The 15,939-nt window shown below is 40.6% G+C and overlaps 2 protein-coding genes across 2 annotated transcripts in view; both read left to right on the forward strand.

The window, feature by feature from the left end:
• zgc:154054 (Alpha-1,3-mannosyl-glycoprotein 4-beta-N-acetylglucosaminyltransferase B-like) overlaps positions 1–15,939 on the forward strand; it is a 454,830-nt gene that overhangs the window by 68,203 nt on the left and 370,688 nt on the right. The gene's annotated exons all lie outside the window — the stretch shown is intronic.
• Positions 802–15,653, forward strand: hspa9 (heat shock protein 9). Its single transcript, XM_063877296.1, has 15 exons — positions 802–1,087; positions 2,078–2,136; positions 2,451–2,538; positions 3,742–3,923; positions 4,298–4,422; positions 4,513–4,586; positions 6,230–6,336; positions 7,052–7,307; positions 7,779–7,988; positions 9,513–9,740; positions 9,861–10,083; positions 12,711–12,805; positions 13,150–13,242; positions 13,593–13,733; positions 14,419–15,653. Exons 1-15 carry the CDS (start codon positions 1,007–1,009, stop codon positions 14,512–14,514), a joined length of 2,058 nt encoding a protein of 685 aa, XP_063733366.1. The 5' UTR covers positions 802–1,006; the 3' UTR covers positions 14,515–15,653.

Raw genomic sequence — 15,939 nt, forward strand, 5'->3', positions numbered from 1 at the left:
ACTCATATTTATACGTTGCATCATATTTCCCATTCCTGCCTTTATTAGGTCTATATAATCAATATAATATTATAATAGGATATATAATCGACCCCCTTCTGATTAGCCTGAGGTTCTGTCCTGTGCTTTTGGCTTTAGACCTCCTTCTTGTCCTGTCTTTTGTATTATACTTCTTGTCTGCTTCTTAAAAAAAATATATATATATATATATATATATATATATAATAAAGGCCTTGTAAGAAATTCACCAGGTCTTATGACTTGCTTGAAGTGATTTTATATGCATATTCCTTGTTGTTCTGAGTTTGATTCTCTATGTTTTTTGCAATTATGGTAAGTTGCTTTGGATCAAAGCGTCAGCCCAAGGAAATGTAATATATTGCAAATGCATAATAATGAGTTGTATATCCTTAATGGTGTTAGTCCACTGAGACAAATTGGATTGCATTTTACCCATTACACGCAGGTAAGTTAATTCAGCATCACTGATGCAACATATGTGACACCGGTGTCCCCCACACCCCAGTACATTTTACATCCTTGGTTACATCATGACCTTCACATGCCCACTACACATGTGTGGCCTTTTCGGTTACTGATCATAAAAGAAGCAAAGATCGCAGAAATGTGCAACGTTATAATATAAATGTATTTATTTATGTTTCATGCATATAATAAAATGAATAACAAGTGTACTTAGGTGTTATAAACAATAATATAATGTTGCTTAAACCATTAATATCACTCAGGCAGTAAATGTGCAGCCCGAGTTGGGGTCCTTCAGCGGTGCATGGTGCAACATGTGTTGGATAATTCTAGAACAAGCTTCGCAGTTGCTCTTGTGTTGGACCTGAGCTCGAGATCGAACCCTCTAAGTCGCTACCCCTGGAAAAGACTCCCGGAGACTTGAAATCTTCTAGCTGTTCTTCGCCACTCAACACTTCAAGGATCTTGTTTCGACAGACGTTTTATTACATTTCATTAGTCTGTTAGCCCAGTTGTCAAAATGTTGAGTGTCGCCAAAATCGTTTCAAGGTCTCTCCCGAAAAGGAACTCCACAACAAATGTCTCCTCTTTGGTTAAGAAGGTAAGTTGGAAAATAATACATTTTAAGTATTTAAACGTTTCACAGACCACTATGTGTATAACATTTGACAAGCTGCCGGTTAGCTTAGCGTGCTAACCGTGTTAGCTTGGAGCTAGCTTACCTAACCGTGACTCCCAAGATTTCACTTATAGCGTTAGTTAGCTAACGTTGGTTTGAAGTGGCCAGTGTTATTCCTCTCTGTTAGTTAGCAGGGATATTATGTGTTTGTTCATACTTGCTAACAATGCACGAGTGACACCAGATGTTTGGAGCTAATGTAACCGTGTACAGCATCTGTCATTTGTTGAAACTACAATCTGCAAAGAGTTTAAATGATTACTGTATCTGTCTCTGATTTATTGGATAACGACTGAAGTAGTTTCTAATTTACTTGTTTACTAAGCTTAATATGCGTGTTGTAAGATAATGCCTCACGATTAATGTGACCTTCAATGAGTGCATCCCCACCCCCCCAGCATGGAGCACAATTTGTCACATGTTGTTCCTAAGTTTAATTCACAAGTTCAGAAGCCTTTGATCGTCTGCTTATTAAATTATTAAAGGCTGTTATGTGGTCGTACGTGAGCTAATTGACTTTCTAGCAGTGTGTCACCTTCCTTAAGCATTTTATCACCCACAGATTTAAAGGTGAATATAATGTCTGTGTCCTGTTTGAATTAAATTCCTTTCGCCTACATTTCTTCATAGACTACTCTGAGACATTGAGAAATGTCATAATCAAGTTATAATGCAACATCATATCATTTGTGGCATAATCATAGATAACACTTACCATGTGCAGTATATTATTGACTATTGTGATAGTTATGGCTGCTACTACACTGCTGAGATTACATGTATTTTTTTAATGTTGTTACTCTTTTCCACCTCATTACTGTTTTACAATGCTGCTACATATTTTTAGCTATGAATGTGTACTTCATTTATTTATTGACATGAGCTTGCATCTGTTTTGTTGTTTATAAACAGGCTTCCTGGAGCGGCTTCCAACCCGATGCTCTCAGAGCTCTGTCCAGAAGAGACTATGCGTGAGTAACATCAGCACAAAACCTACAAAATCTTACTGCACTGTAAATGTATAGTTTATAAATGTGTACTGATCTTACCGACAAAGCATAATTTATTTACATAAGCAAAAATACTTTACATTTGTTCCTATCCACTAATGTGGTGAATAGATTATGGAGATTTAGAGTTTTCCAAAAGTACTCAGTTCTAGTTGCGCAGATTGGTTGGATTTAAGTTACATTTTGACATTTAAAATGATCCTATAATGTCATCATCACTGCTTTCACATGTTAAATGCAAATAATACCACCTGTGTGTGTCTTCTGTGTTGCAGGTCAGAGGCGGTCAAAGGCGCCGTCATCGGCATTGACCTGGGAACCACCAACTCATGTGTCGCAGTCATGGATGGGAAACAGGCCAAGGTGAGACTGATCTTCACTAAACACACACCTGTCATGGATAGTTCAGTGTTTCGACTTTTAGTCCTTAATTAGGTTAAAACTGTGTTTTTTAAACAGCTGGATTGATTCAATTTGTGTTTAAATTGAACTCTGTGTTCTTCAGAATCTCTGGCCTTCACATTTAGCTTGGAACTGATAGCGGGTCACATCTACACACAGTTTTTCTGCATTTTTATAGACACAAATGCTTATTGGAGAGACACAAAAGTTGAATGGATTATTATTATTAGTTTGCGTTAACTGGAAGGAGAACCCATGCAAATGGATTTAGGGACCTCCAAATCAAGTTTATTACCAAAGAACTTCATATTCAGTATCAGCAGATACTTTAGACTTAGACATATTTTCTTAATCGTCATGACTTGTCAAGTCCCTTTGACAGGGGGGAATACTTATTAGTCCTAGTGAAAGGAATGACACTGACTAATTCATTTCAATTTCAAGAAGTGTTTTGTTGGGTCTTGGATATAGATTGCTCCCTTACTATTTACTAACATACTAATAAACATGTTTGTTAATGGTGTGACAAAATGTTTGATTGTGGGACAAAACCCACTTAAACATTTTAGGCATTTTTTTCCACAAAGTTAATACCAGTGTGATTTGTCACACAGATACAAAACATGTCAAATATAAAATCTTTGGACAATGATACCACATTTTCTGATATCAAAGTCCGCTAGAAACAGATTTGAAGTACACTTGGGGCCGGGAGATATATGATCTGACAGGAGAGCGTGAGACAGATAATCAGTCTTTCTCTCAGAGGTTTGTGGGGGCAGGAATACAACCAATCCGAGCCGGGGAGTCTCTAACGCGGCGTCCGTCACCATTTGTCTTTATGTCAGTCTCCTGTCTTTGTCCTGACTCGGTTCTTTCACAAAGTTTGGAACCTGCTGTTTTTACTTTAGTTGAAATGTAACTTGTTGGCACCTTGAATGATGCAACGATGCAAAAGTGTCATTCTGTTCAGGTTACAATTACAGAGGTTACAGTTTATTATCGTGGAAAAAGTAATCAGTTTGTAAAGTAATTAATTTTAGATGAATAATTGTTGATGATAAAAAAATCTGTGAGAGACTCTTATGCATATACATTGCAGCAGTTTAAACAGAGAGCGTGCCTCTGCCAGGTGAATGAACTGAAGGACTCTCCTCCTCTCAGGTGTTGGAGAACGCAGAGGGAGCCAGGACGACTCCGTCAGTCCTTGCCTTCACCAGCGAGGGGGAGCGCCTGGTGGGCATGCCCGCCAAACGCCAGTCAGTCACCAACCCTCAGAACACACTGTACGCCACCAAGAGGCTGATCGGACGCCGCTATGACGACGCCGAGGTGCAGAAAGACCTGTGAGTCACCTTTTTTCTAAAGCATTCTGCAGTGCTGCTGCACTCAAGGGGTTCCCTCAGCTGCGGCAGGGTCTGAGGACAATGACCCTGAGGAGAATATGTGATATTGGGCTATGTTTGTATAAAAGTGTATTGATATATTGACTTATTTCTAAACTGTTTACTTCCTGGTATATGATGATTCCTTTCACCACTTGCTGTTTACCGTGGTATACTTTTTTTTCTCCAACATGAATACAAGCTAAGAAAAGGTATACCCAGATAACTAACGCAAGTTCAGTAAATGTTTGAGCTTCAGGACAACATGACTGAAAAAATAAACAGATTCATTAACCTGACTCATTATATTTGATATGCCTTTTTCCTGCTCACAGGAAGAACGTCCCTTACAAGATCGTGCGTGCCTCTAACGGTGACGCCTGGCTCGAGGCTCATGGGAAACTGTACTCCCCCAGCCAGGCTGGAGCCTTCGTCCTGATGAAGATGAAGGAGACTGCAGGTATGAGCAAACACTGCCAGCCTTTCTGTGACATATAATTATCTATATGTGAGCATTAGTTCCAGTAATGATTTAATATTTGTGTCGCAGAGAACTTCCTGGGAACCAAAGTGAAGAACGCTGTGGTCACTGTGCCGGCGTACTTCAATGACTCCCAGAGACAGGTACACACACACACACACACTAGGGTTGGGCGATATTTTTCAAATATCGATATTTTTTCAAACGAGATATAGAACGAGACACTATCGTCAACATCGATATAGTTTCGTTTTCATTGAAAGTACAGCACATTTGTTTCAAATGATAGCCCGTTTGAGCCGCGCCTGCCACTGCTTCTCTCTCTCCCGCTGTGTGTCCAGCTCACTCACACACACACTGAAGTGTTATTGCATCAACAATGTCGATATATATCTTATATCGACATTCTGCTTGAAAATATCGAGATATGACTTTTGGTCCATATCACCCAGCCCTAACACACACAGACTCTGCATCACACTCTCTGCAGGAGCTCTGATGGACCTGAATTTTTTGTACAATGTGTTGTTTTTGTTTTGCTTTTCTTTATCTTGTTCGTAAGATTTTGAGTCACATGGTGATTTTTTTATTTAAAAAACCCCAACAAAAACCGGAAACCCAAGTGTTTCCATCAATAGTAACAACAAAGTAATATGACTGTAAACATCTTACAAACAACGTAAAGAAAAGCAAAACAAAAGGTTGTACAAAACATTCATAAATATGCACCGTCATAAATAAATACATGTCTTAAAGCTGCTGAGTCATATATTGCACCTCAAACAACAAATAAATCCAGAGCTCCGGTTTCTTTACTTCCTCTCCAGAAAAAAGGAGAGTAAAAGAAAGGATGGAATTCAGAACTGTCAGTTTCAGTGTCAGCCTGCTGCCTGCCACTCGTCCCCCGGCAGACCCACCGGACCTCCATCCCCTATTTATTCTCCGTTAAAAACAAAGCTGTCTGCCGTCTGACCAGACATCTGACACCATCTTCATATTTCTTGAGTCATTATACAGATTTTAACTAACAGAAATATTGTTTTCTGGCGCCACTTCAACATTTTACAGGGGAAATCTGCATCTTTGTATGAGGGTGCATCGCCCCTGTCCGGTTTAGACTGAACACTGCATCTAATAAGTAAACTCAGCCCTCCATTATGTGCTATTATTTACTTTTGTGCTTGTTATTTGTAAGGAGTTATCTGAAGTCAGTTTGGTAACCTGTGTTTGTTCTCAAACTAGTAAATCATCTGTTCAGATTGTTTGTGAAACATCGTTGAATGGACTTAAGCACGTGCAGGAAGAAGCTGACGGAGCATTCAAACGCCATTTATTGTTATGATTTTGAATTGTGACACATACCTTCTTATGTAAAAGCAATGATTTGTAATGAGCCAGTTTGGTTTGATCAGGCTGTTGACTTTGCAGTATGTATAAAATGACAACCATAGGATACATTTATATTCAAGAGATTTTGATTCAAATCATGCTGTGTACTGATTGTTCTAAAACAGCTGTCTCATTCTCGTGAAAGGAACTACTTGTGGCAATTCCCTTAAAGTTGCCACAAATGTCCAGTTGGACTCAGTGATCTCCTGATAAGATTTAGGTGTTTAAACTTTAAAAAAAACGTCTTTGGCCAAATATGAAGAATTCATATGCCGGTTATGACCATTTCAAACAAACGAACATTTGGAAAGGCACTGCAATGTGACAGGGCGACAGACCAATACAGCCTTTTCTACCTCACAATATTCTCAAATATATGTTGTACTGTGTTATTTAGGCTACCAAAGATGCGGGTCAGATCGCTGGTCTCAACGTCCTGCGTGTGATCAACGAGCCCACCGCCGCTGCTCTGGCCTACGGTCTGGAGAAAACCGAGGATAAAGTGTGAGTGGAGAATTCAGTCATGGACAGATTGTTTGAGAGAATACTAAAGAATGCCTTAAAATGCAATTCAAAGGATAAAAGTAGAATTTATTTAATTATTTTTCTATTTAAAAATGTATTTTCTTGGAACATCATGTCGATAGGTGCAGGGTAGATTTGATTGATTTCGAACCTGTAAAACAATAATACAAAAAATAATAATGAAATGAAACAAGAGAGTTATGATAGTTTACAAACTTGAACAGTATCAAATGATAAACAAACAATATGAATGACTTACAAATTATATATAAACAAATGATCTACCTAATTACACATCCGAAAAGGAGTGGGAAGAAGTTAACACCTATTTAATCTCACCCCTTCTCCCTAGCACTACATTATTAACATTTTTATTTATTTTTCTCTTAACAAAAAAATCTATCATGCTTTGTATGTCATATTTGATAAGACAAATATGAAGGACTATCTTTTTACATCTACCGTCTAAAATTCATTTGATATAAAAACAACAAATAAATAAACAAATACATAAAAGGGGTAAATGGTAATCAACAAAGACTAAATAAACCGTAACCCCCATTTATGATTAAACAGTTTCATCCCTGTATGGTCTTACTGAGGGACAGGGAGTGATGAATCGGCATCAGGAAAGCCTCTCTGGTCACTTCTTCAGCTCTGCATGCCCGTGTTAACCCGACTGCTCTGTTTCCAGTATCGCCGTCTACGACCTGGGTGGCGGCACGTTTGATATCTCCGTCCTGGAGATCCAGAAGGGAGTCTTTGAGGTGAAGTCCACCAACGGCGACACCTTCCTCGGGGGAGAGGACTTCGACCAGCACCTCCTCAGACACATTGTCAAGGAGTTCAAGAGAGAGTCCGGCGTGGATCTGACCAAAGACAACATGGCTCTGCAGAGAGTCCGGGAGGCGGCGGAGAAGGCCAAGTGTGAGCTGTCCTCTTCACTGCAGGTAACATCTCCCTCAGGCCTCGAGTCTAAATACACTAGGGGTGTTGAAATTAATCGTTTCTACGATGCATCGCGATGCGACCGTGAACGATTCTGCATCGATGCAGTGACAGGACATAATGGATTATAGCGTAGTAACGTTGCTTCTTGATTTTGGCTTTCAGACTATCAAAAATATTGCTGAATTCAAATTATAAATACTTAAAGTGCTTGCTCTAAAAAAAACAAGAAGAAAAACCCTTATTATTCACTTAAGCAAATGTTGATCTCTGATTGAGATACGATGAGTCTAACTTAATCTCATACATTCATGGGATTTATGTAGCTGATTGCACTCAATACTTATCCAAGATAAAGAGCATCATAGCACCTGTATTTTTTAGACAATTAACAATCAACCAGATGTTACCCATGATTCATAGCTACCATTTTCTTCCCATTTATTTAAAATGTTGTATCTTCTCTCTTCCAGACGGACATCAACCTGCCCTACCTGACCATGGACGCCTCCGGCCCCAAGCATCTGAACATGAAGCTGACCCGCTCTCAGTTCGAAGGCATCGTAGGGGACCTGATCCGACGCACCGTGGCCCCCTGTCAGAAGGCCATGCAGGACGCTGAGGTGTCCAAGGGAGACATCGGGGAGGTGCTCCTGGTGGGAGGCATGAGCCGCATGCCAAAGGTAAACACACGGCGTACAGCCTGGCCACCTCCACAACTCTGCTGTCTCTAATCAGTGATGAAGCTTTCTTTTTGTATTTGCATTTTCTGAAATTATTCACAAAGCATACATAACAAAATAAACACTTCTAGGTGCATACGTGTAATACTTAACAGATGACAAATGTAAGTGAAATAATGCTACAAATAAAGAATGGATACATTATTAATACAATACATCTTCATTATAGTGTTCTATACTTTACCCATTTTTTCCTCAGACAGGCATCTGGTTTCTAATTCTCATAGCTGTTTTCTCCATTCCATAGATGTAATTTACTAGATTCTTCCATCGTGAGTTACGTTATTATCTTTTAGCCAATTCCTTGTTATTTGTTTAATGATTGCTGTTGTTGCTGTTGTAAGCCCACGAGGTATGAATCTTTTTTTTGAATTGCCTCTGGTTTCCCCAGTAATAGAGTTAATGGGTTCTTGTTTAGAGAAACGCCAAAGATATTTGACGTTTCTCTTAAAACTGTTTCCCAGAAGTCACCCAAAACATTACAGGCCCAAAAAATACGAGCCTGGTTGGCCTTCTAGTTCAGAAGCTCTCAATTATTCTATATTCTAACGATGAAATACTTCATTAAAAGTTAAAGGTCCCATACTGTGTCCGTTTTTACAGATCATAATTCCATTGTTGAGGTGTACTAGAACAGATTTACTTTATTCAATGTTCCAAAATCACATTGGTTTTCTCATACAGCATCTCTGTATAGTATCTCTATTCACTCTCTGTCCTAAGGCCATGCCCCCCCCTCCCTATGAGCCCAGTGTGCTCTGATTGGTCAGCTCGCCCACTCTGTTCTGATTGGTCAATAACCAGAGAGGCTCCGCCCCTGTCTAACAGTGTGTTCCCAGCCTTCCGGTTACAGCTGAGCATCAGTATGCGTGTTACAATGACGGCGGTGCAGCCATATGTGTTTGAACCGGAGTCCGATCCTGAAAATGACACAGACCAACGATGGACCTGATGCACCATCCCAAAGTAGACTGGAGCAGGCGGTTTCACAGTGGAACGTTATTATTTTGTATCGCTCTTACATTTCAGATGTTAGAACTGAAACAAGTAGAACAGCCTTGTCCTTCAGTACTGCGCGCTGTGCATATCGGCATCAACCTGTGCAAGGTTTTTGAAGCTGTCGTCCGTGAAATGCCGGCACACAGTACAATAGTTTGAACCGTTGAAGGAACAGTGTTAAAAATACATTTCAACCACTGACTTTTTAGTGGTACTCCCTTCGGTAAGGCAAACAGTGTTTTCTGCTTTAGAGTTTTACTCGCTACAGGGTGTACTTTGAGGGTTTGTGACTTTGAAGACCGTTTACATGCAGAAAAAGCTACATAACACGCCAAAGGATGGGTTATAACCGGGAAATTATAATAGGGGACCTTTAATTTCCCATAGAAAGACGGCGTTCTGTAAGGAGCAGAGACAAACGTTCTCTCCAGAAGTGACCTGAATGCATCCTTGTTTCCCCCGCAGGTTCAGCAGACGGTTCAGGAGCTGTTCGGCCGCGCGCCCAGCAAATCAGTCAACCCCGACGAGGCCGTTGCCATCGGCGCGGCCATCCAGGGTGGTGTCCTGGCCGGCGATGTCACCGATGTTCTCCTGCTGGACGTGACTCCTCTGTCTCTGGGTATCGAAACCCTGGGCGGTGTCTTCACCAAACTCATCAACAGGAACACCACCATCCCCACCAAGAAGAGTCAGGTACTGAGAAACGCTGCAGCTGTTTGCCTCTTGTATATCAATAAAGCTGGTGTAAAAAATAAAATGTGTGTGCAAAATGTAACCGTATACATGTCCTAACGGTCTCTCGGCCCCCTCCAGGTGTTCTCCACAGCCGCTGACGGTCAGACTCAGGTGGAGATCAAGGTGTGTCAGGGGGAGAGAGAGATGGCTACTGACAACAAGGTGTTGGGCCAGTTCACTCTGGTGGGGATCCCACCCGCCCCCCGCGGTGTCCCTCAGGTGGAGGTCACCTTCGACATCGACGCCAACGGCATTGTCCATGTGTCCGCTAAGGACAAGGGGACGGGCCGGGAGCAACAGAGTGAGTCATTAACAAGCGTTGTGTTCACATGACTGCTCAGTCTTAAGTTAGAATGAAGTGTTAATATTATTGGAGTGGGGCAGTGAGGACACGTGTCTTTGGGGGTTGGGAATCACCAGGGTCCCCACGATGCGATACTTAAGCCACGCTACGATAGTATTGCAATTCTACGATATGCTAAATATTGTGATACGATATATTGCGATATGGCGCATTTCTGATTTCAAAGACTCCATCTTTGTTTTGACTAACTTCCTGCCAATCCCACTGACTTTACCCATGGCCATGACCGCACAAGAGAAAGCTCAGCACCATTTATATATACAATGTGCAAATGTATTTAGGGTCCTAGCCATGTGAACCTGTTTTAATCTGGGGGGGACCTCAGTTCCTGTAGGGGGGTCCGGGGGTCCCCCGTGAAGATTGTTTTAGATTTAGGATTTAAATGCTTCAATCTGGTGCACTTTTAGGGCAAAATTAAGAGATTAAAGGTATGGATACATGTCTCATCAGCCATATGAAACAGAACTGTATACTTTTCAATAATCAAAAATCATTAGAATGTGACTACAACCAAAAATAAATCAATTAAGCTTTTGGCCTTTTATATTTGGGTTCCTAAATCTATGTCAGCTTCTCCCTCGCCTCCTCTCTCCCCCTCCTGTGAAGCAGCAGTAAACCACTTCTTATCTTAAATTAATCGGTTAGTATTTTAAAATTGTATTTATGTGTTACTAATCACTCCCCCTTAAACTGTATTTTAGATTCACTGTCCTATAGTATATTTTGGAATGATTTCATAACTGTTTTTATTTGTTCTGTTCTTTCTTTACATCTATAATAATATCATAAAGGTGTGCCTTGAAACATTTGTTTACATAAATGAGGACTGAGATAACTGAGACTAACAGTAACTATCTAAAGTTTAAAACTAGCGTTTCTAAACACTCAGAGTCCTTTACCTCACTGAGCTGTAGTTATCTGAGGCAGAGCTTCAGGAGAGGCGATCCCTCCACCTTGTTCTAGAAACAGCGTGTAATGCCCAATATCGAAGCTAGCTAACCAGATGCTAACAATAACAACAGTTCTCCGCTCTCTCGCTCTCGCTCTCTCCCTCGCTTTTGCTCGCTCGCCAAAGATGCGCTCATGTCCGGCACACGCCCACACTCAAACACACACAGAGCAGAGCGGAGGAAAGCAGAGACAGCCTGCCTCTGCGCCCCTGAAAAGTCGACATCAGAGCAGAGCCCAGTCGGACACATACAGTTTGCTTTGCTCTTGTACAACATAGCCTATAAAGCGCCCACCAAAATCACATAAACGCCCCCCTTTCAAAAATATTGCTTCCACCACCCCCCGACGTTCTCCAAACGCCCCGTTGAGAACCCCTGATCTAGAGGATTGAAAAGGCAATTGTTACCAAAGACTTTAATTTGGATTTGCAATATGAATAGTTTATCTAATAAAATATCGTTACTTGGCGTCCGTGTATCGATACAATATCACCCAAAGTATCGCGATGCTATGCTGTGTCGATTATTTCCCCCACCCCTAATCTCTGTAGGCCCACCAGGAAGTTAGCATCACCACGGCTCCCTCGATTAAAAAAAACTATGGGTTTTTTTAGCATATCAACAAATGAAGATCTGTGGCAAACACCAATTTGGTATTGCGACAGTTGTGCCTTATTACAATAAAATACATTTTGATATCAATATATTTATTATATACTTTGATTTATTATTATTTTTAAGTGTAAACGGAATTGCTGTCGGAATGAAAAAGCTAACGTTAGGATATAAACAAAATACATCACGGTCGCATGCCTTCATATCAGCCATGCTAAGCTAAAGGCGGCTAATGTTCAGCGTGATGACGTGTGGTAGTCTCATTTAGTCTCTTGTTAGAAACCATCGTTTTTGTGACACCTAGAAGTTTCAGACATTCACCAGTGAAGCGTATACTGACGTGTTTTATGTCGTAGGACATAAAAATTCCAAAAATGTTGCAGCTTGTGTTGACCACAGATCTTAATTTGGGAATCTAGCAGAAGAAACCTTCAAAAAATGTCAGGATGATCAGACTGGATGTTGCAAAACACTGATTTTTGCACCAATCTATACATAGCTATAACCACCAGGAATGAATGGATAATACCATGAGCATGTTCCATAAGATAAGATGTACCTTTATTATTAAAGTGGGGACATTCAGGGGTATAAGCAGCAACAGAATGGAAATGAAAAACAGGACCGTACAGATTCACACAGAATAATGCAATTACAATGAAATACAGTTAAGTAACTTTGAAAACAGAAAATGCATTAAATTAATATATGTCCTGATATATGACATGTATGTGTGCGTGCAGATACTAATGCCAGTTAAAGTCTGCAGGTTTTATGTGCAGTACAGGCTATTGTTTAGTGAGTTATATTGTAAACCCCATGTTGTGCAGCCTGATGTTGTTTCGGTGAACACACGCTGAATATCTGGTTTAATCCAAAGGTTCTTTAATGAGTTTGGTTTTAAAAGAGCATAAATGTGCCTCTAAAGACTGTGTTTATTAGTTTAAATGGTCAGATGTAAATGTGGAGAGGCTCTGAGTGTCTCTGCTCTCTCCTCAGTTGTGATCCAGTCTTCAGGAGGTCTCAGTAAAGATGACATCGAGAACATGATCAAGAATGCCGAGAGGTACGCAGAGGAGGACCGCAGGAGGAAGGTAAAGACTCGATCTCTGAAATGGTCACCAGGATCATGACTCGTGTATTTTAAAGTGTCAATAATTAAGAGTCCAGGTTTATTGAAGACGCATGTTCTGCTACAAGAAATGTTAATGAATACATACAACATTTCAGAGATGCTTAGTGTAAGATTTGCCAAAATATAAACCTGTTCAAATGGAAGGTGTTCATGTATTTTGTGGCAGAGATCTCAACTGAAACAACCATGCTGACTGACTAGTCCAGGCGCTTCTTGTTTTTTATTTTTCTGTAGAAATATTTAATAGTTATTGTCATTTACAGATCTGTTAGCTGTGTGTGTAACTCGTGTGGTTGTTGACAGGACCGTGTGGAGGCCGTCAACATGGCTGAGGGCATCGTACACGACACAGAATCCAAGATGGAGGAGTTCAAGGACCAGCTTCCTGCTGATGAGGTGACATTCATGTCTTTATTTCAGTGTTCCAAGAGAGCTCGGGATGGATATTTGCTCATTTGAACAACACTTCTTATATAATACTTCATAATTGGGAAATTGTAGAGGTCCTACACCTTTCTGCATGAATGAAATGCATATTTAGATGATGTTTGCTAACTGCCTGAAATAATAATTGGGTATAGGTGAAAATCATTCTGCCAACTTAACAATAACACTGTCTGATTGTACCTCAAAGATGATGATCCTTTTTTTATTATGAATAATGGTTATCCACCGGTCTGTACTGCTGGTGTCTCTAAAACGAGCCAGCTTTATTCCATCCCTGTGTCCTCTCCGTCCGTCCTCAGTGCACCAAGCTGAAGGAGGAGATCACCAAGGTCAGGGACCTTCTGGCCAACAAGGACTCAGAGACGGGCGAGAACATCAAGCAGGCGGCCACCACCCTGCAGCAGGCCTCGCTCAAACTCTTCGAGATGGCTTACAAAAAGGTAGGAACACGTGTGCTAAAACATATCACGCAGCTGTCATTTCCTAATGCTGATGTCTGATTATGGGGAGAATGTGGATTTATTAGTTGAAACTGCTCAAATTAAACCTGTGTAAATATTGGCTTCTTTATACTTACTGAGTGCTGCAACTAATCATACTTTATTAATTCATCTGCAAATAGATTACACGATGTAAACTGTTTAAAGCGTCTGTGACTTGTTATTAATATCAGCAAACAAAGGAAAGCAGCTTATCCTCACAACCATCACTGGTTTCCTTAATAATTCTAGTTCATACCAGTTCTTAATTTCAGTTTGAGGGGCTCAAGACAATTCTGCATGCTTATTTCACAGGAAAAACATTTATTTACTTGGTTTTTTCTTATTTCATTTGAGATTTTTATTCAGCAACTCTTGCTACCACTAGCGATTACTGGTTATAGTCATTTAAAAATCGTGTTTATTTTAGTACCAGGTGGAACGGAGCTTTTAGCTATAATCTGACATGAAGATTCCCTTCTCTTTTTGAGATGAATGTATTTTTATGCCAGGTCCTTGTAAAATAAAGATATATAATAACCAGATTATATCGGTAATTCTGACCTGGTTGGTGAGAACGATTTAGAAGAACAGTTGTAAATAGTGTTGCATTTTGAGTGACATGCTCCCCCCCCACCTCCTGCAGATGGCGGCAGAGCGTGAAGGCGGCAGCAGCAGCGGCAGCAGCGGCAGCAGCAGCTCGGGCTCTTCAGAGGGAGAGAAGAAGGAGGGACAGCAGTAGATCTTTCACATGTGTGTCAGTGTTTCCATGACAACGGTGGACCCTAGAGTGACAAGTCATTCTCACTATAATATATTATTCTACTGTGTTTTGGCAGTAAAATCCGATATGATAAATGTCAACGTAGGCTCCTCCATGTCCGTCTGTAATTTAATCGTCAAAAAATCAATGTCTGTTTATTTTTTACACAGCTGTTGATTTCCATTCTGAGGTAGTGAAGGTTTCATGTTGTTCTGCTCCATCCTCTGAAGAAGCCCGTTCATGGCTCGGATCACTTCCTGTTGAGCAGTCTTCATAATGTAATATTGTACAGTGCTCTACATCACTTCTAGCTACCTTGTTTTAATAGTGCGCTCATAGCAACCTGGAGGTGGGACGTCACTGTATAAAAAACTTAAAGTATATAAGCCTTGTCACTTCTCAGTTGTCCTGGGCTCACTCTAAAGAGTTCCAATCCAATGCATCTGTGATAATAATTCATTTCACTACTTTTCAGATCTTTAAAAATGAGGAGTTAGGATCCTATTTGTCCTTATTCTTCAGCAACACAAGGCTTACAGAGGCTTGTTACATTAGGTCTTTTTTGTCCCATCTTTTCAACAGTGGACCTTATTCTATAGAAGCGGCGATACAGGGGGAAGGACAGAAAAATAAATAACGTATGTGTTTGAGTGTGTGGATGAGGTCAATCGTAGGGTTTCTTTTCTCATTTAAAAATAATGTACGGCCTTTATTTGGGAGAACCCACAACCTTGTAGTTCTTTGCGTCCTTATTCAACGTGCTGATCCATGTCTGGAAGATCTGCTGGCTAAACTAGCAACACGTGAGTCTGACTTTGAAATGAAACAATAGAGAATGAGGTTTACTTTGTCAGATGTTGGGATGCAGGTTGAGCCCGGCCGTGTCACTGCTGCATTATGAAGTGTTTCTGCCATAAACTGCTCTTTGCAATGTGCTGTCTGCTACATGCTTGCCTGATAGTGATCCATTGTGCTCTACTCTAAAAGAGCAGTGAGGCCAGCAGGAGGCAGGGTGTTGAACCGAGTTGGGGAGGATTTGTTTTCTTTTTTGTGTGGGGTTGGGGGGTGGGGAGGGATTATATAATGGATTGAAAATTGAGGGCCGAGATAATAGTTGCTGTCTTTTCTAATAAATCTGAAATTTGAAATGTGACCCTGGTGTGATATGATATCTGTTGGTGAAATTAGTGCGTGCTAAGTCAAGTCCTTATGTTTTGTGACTCTGCCACATTCTGCATGTAGTGTTCATTAGCATGCTCACAGTCTAAATTAAGCAGGGGAACACTGGACCCCTCCTCCACAGGCTTCAGAGGATTCTCAAATTATAAAATGACGACCCTCTTATATAGCGATAGCTACTGATGCTCGAGCATTGATATAAGGCTTTTAAATGCCCTTTATTAG

Source organism: Eleginops maclovinus, chromosome 23 (assembly GCF_036324505.1).
Source record: "Eleginops maclovinus isolate JMC-PN-2008 ecotype Puerto Natales chromosome 23, JC_Emac_rtc_rv5, whole genome shotgun sequence".
NCBI classification, from domain to species: Eukaryota; Metazoa; Chordata; class Actinopteri; order Perciformes; family Eleginopidae; genus Eleginops; species Eleginops maclovinus.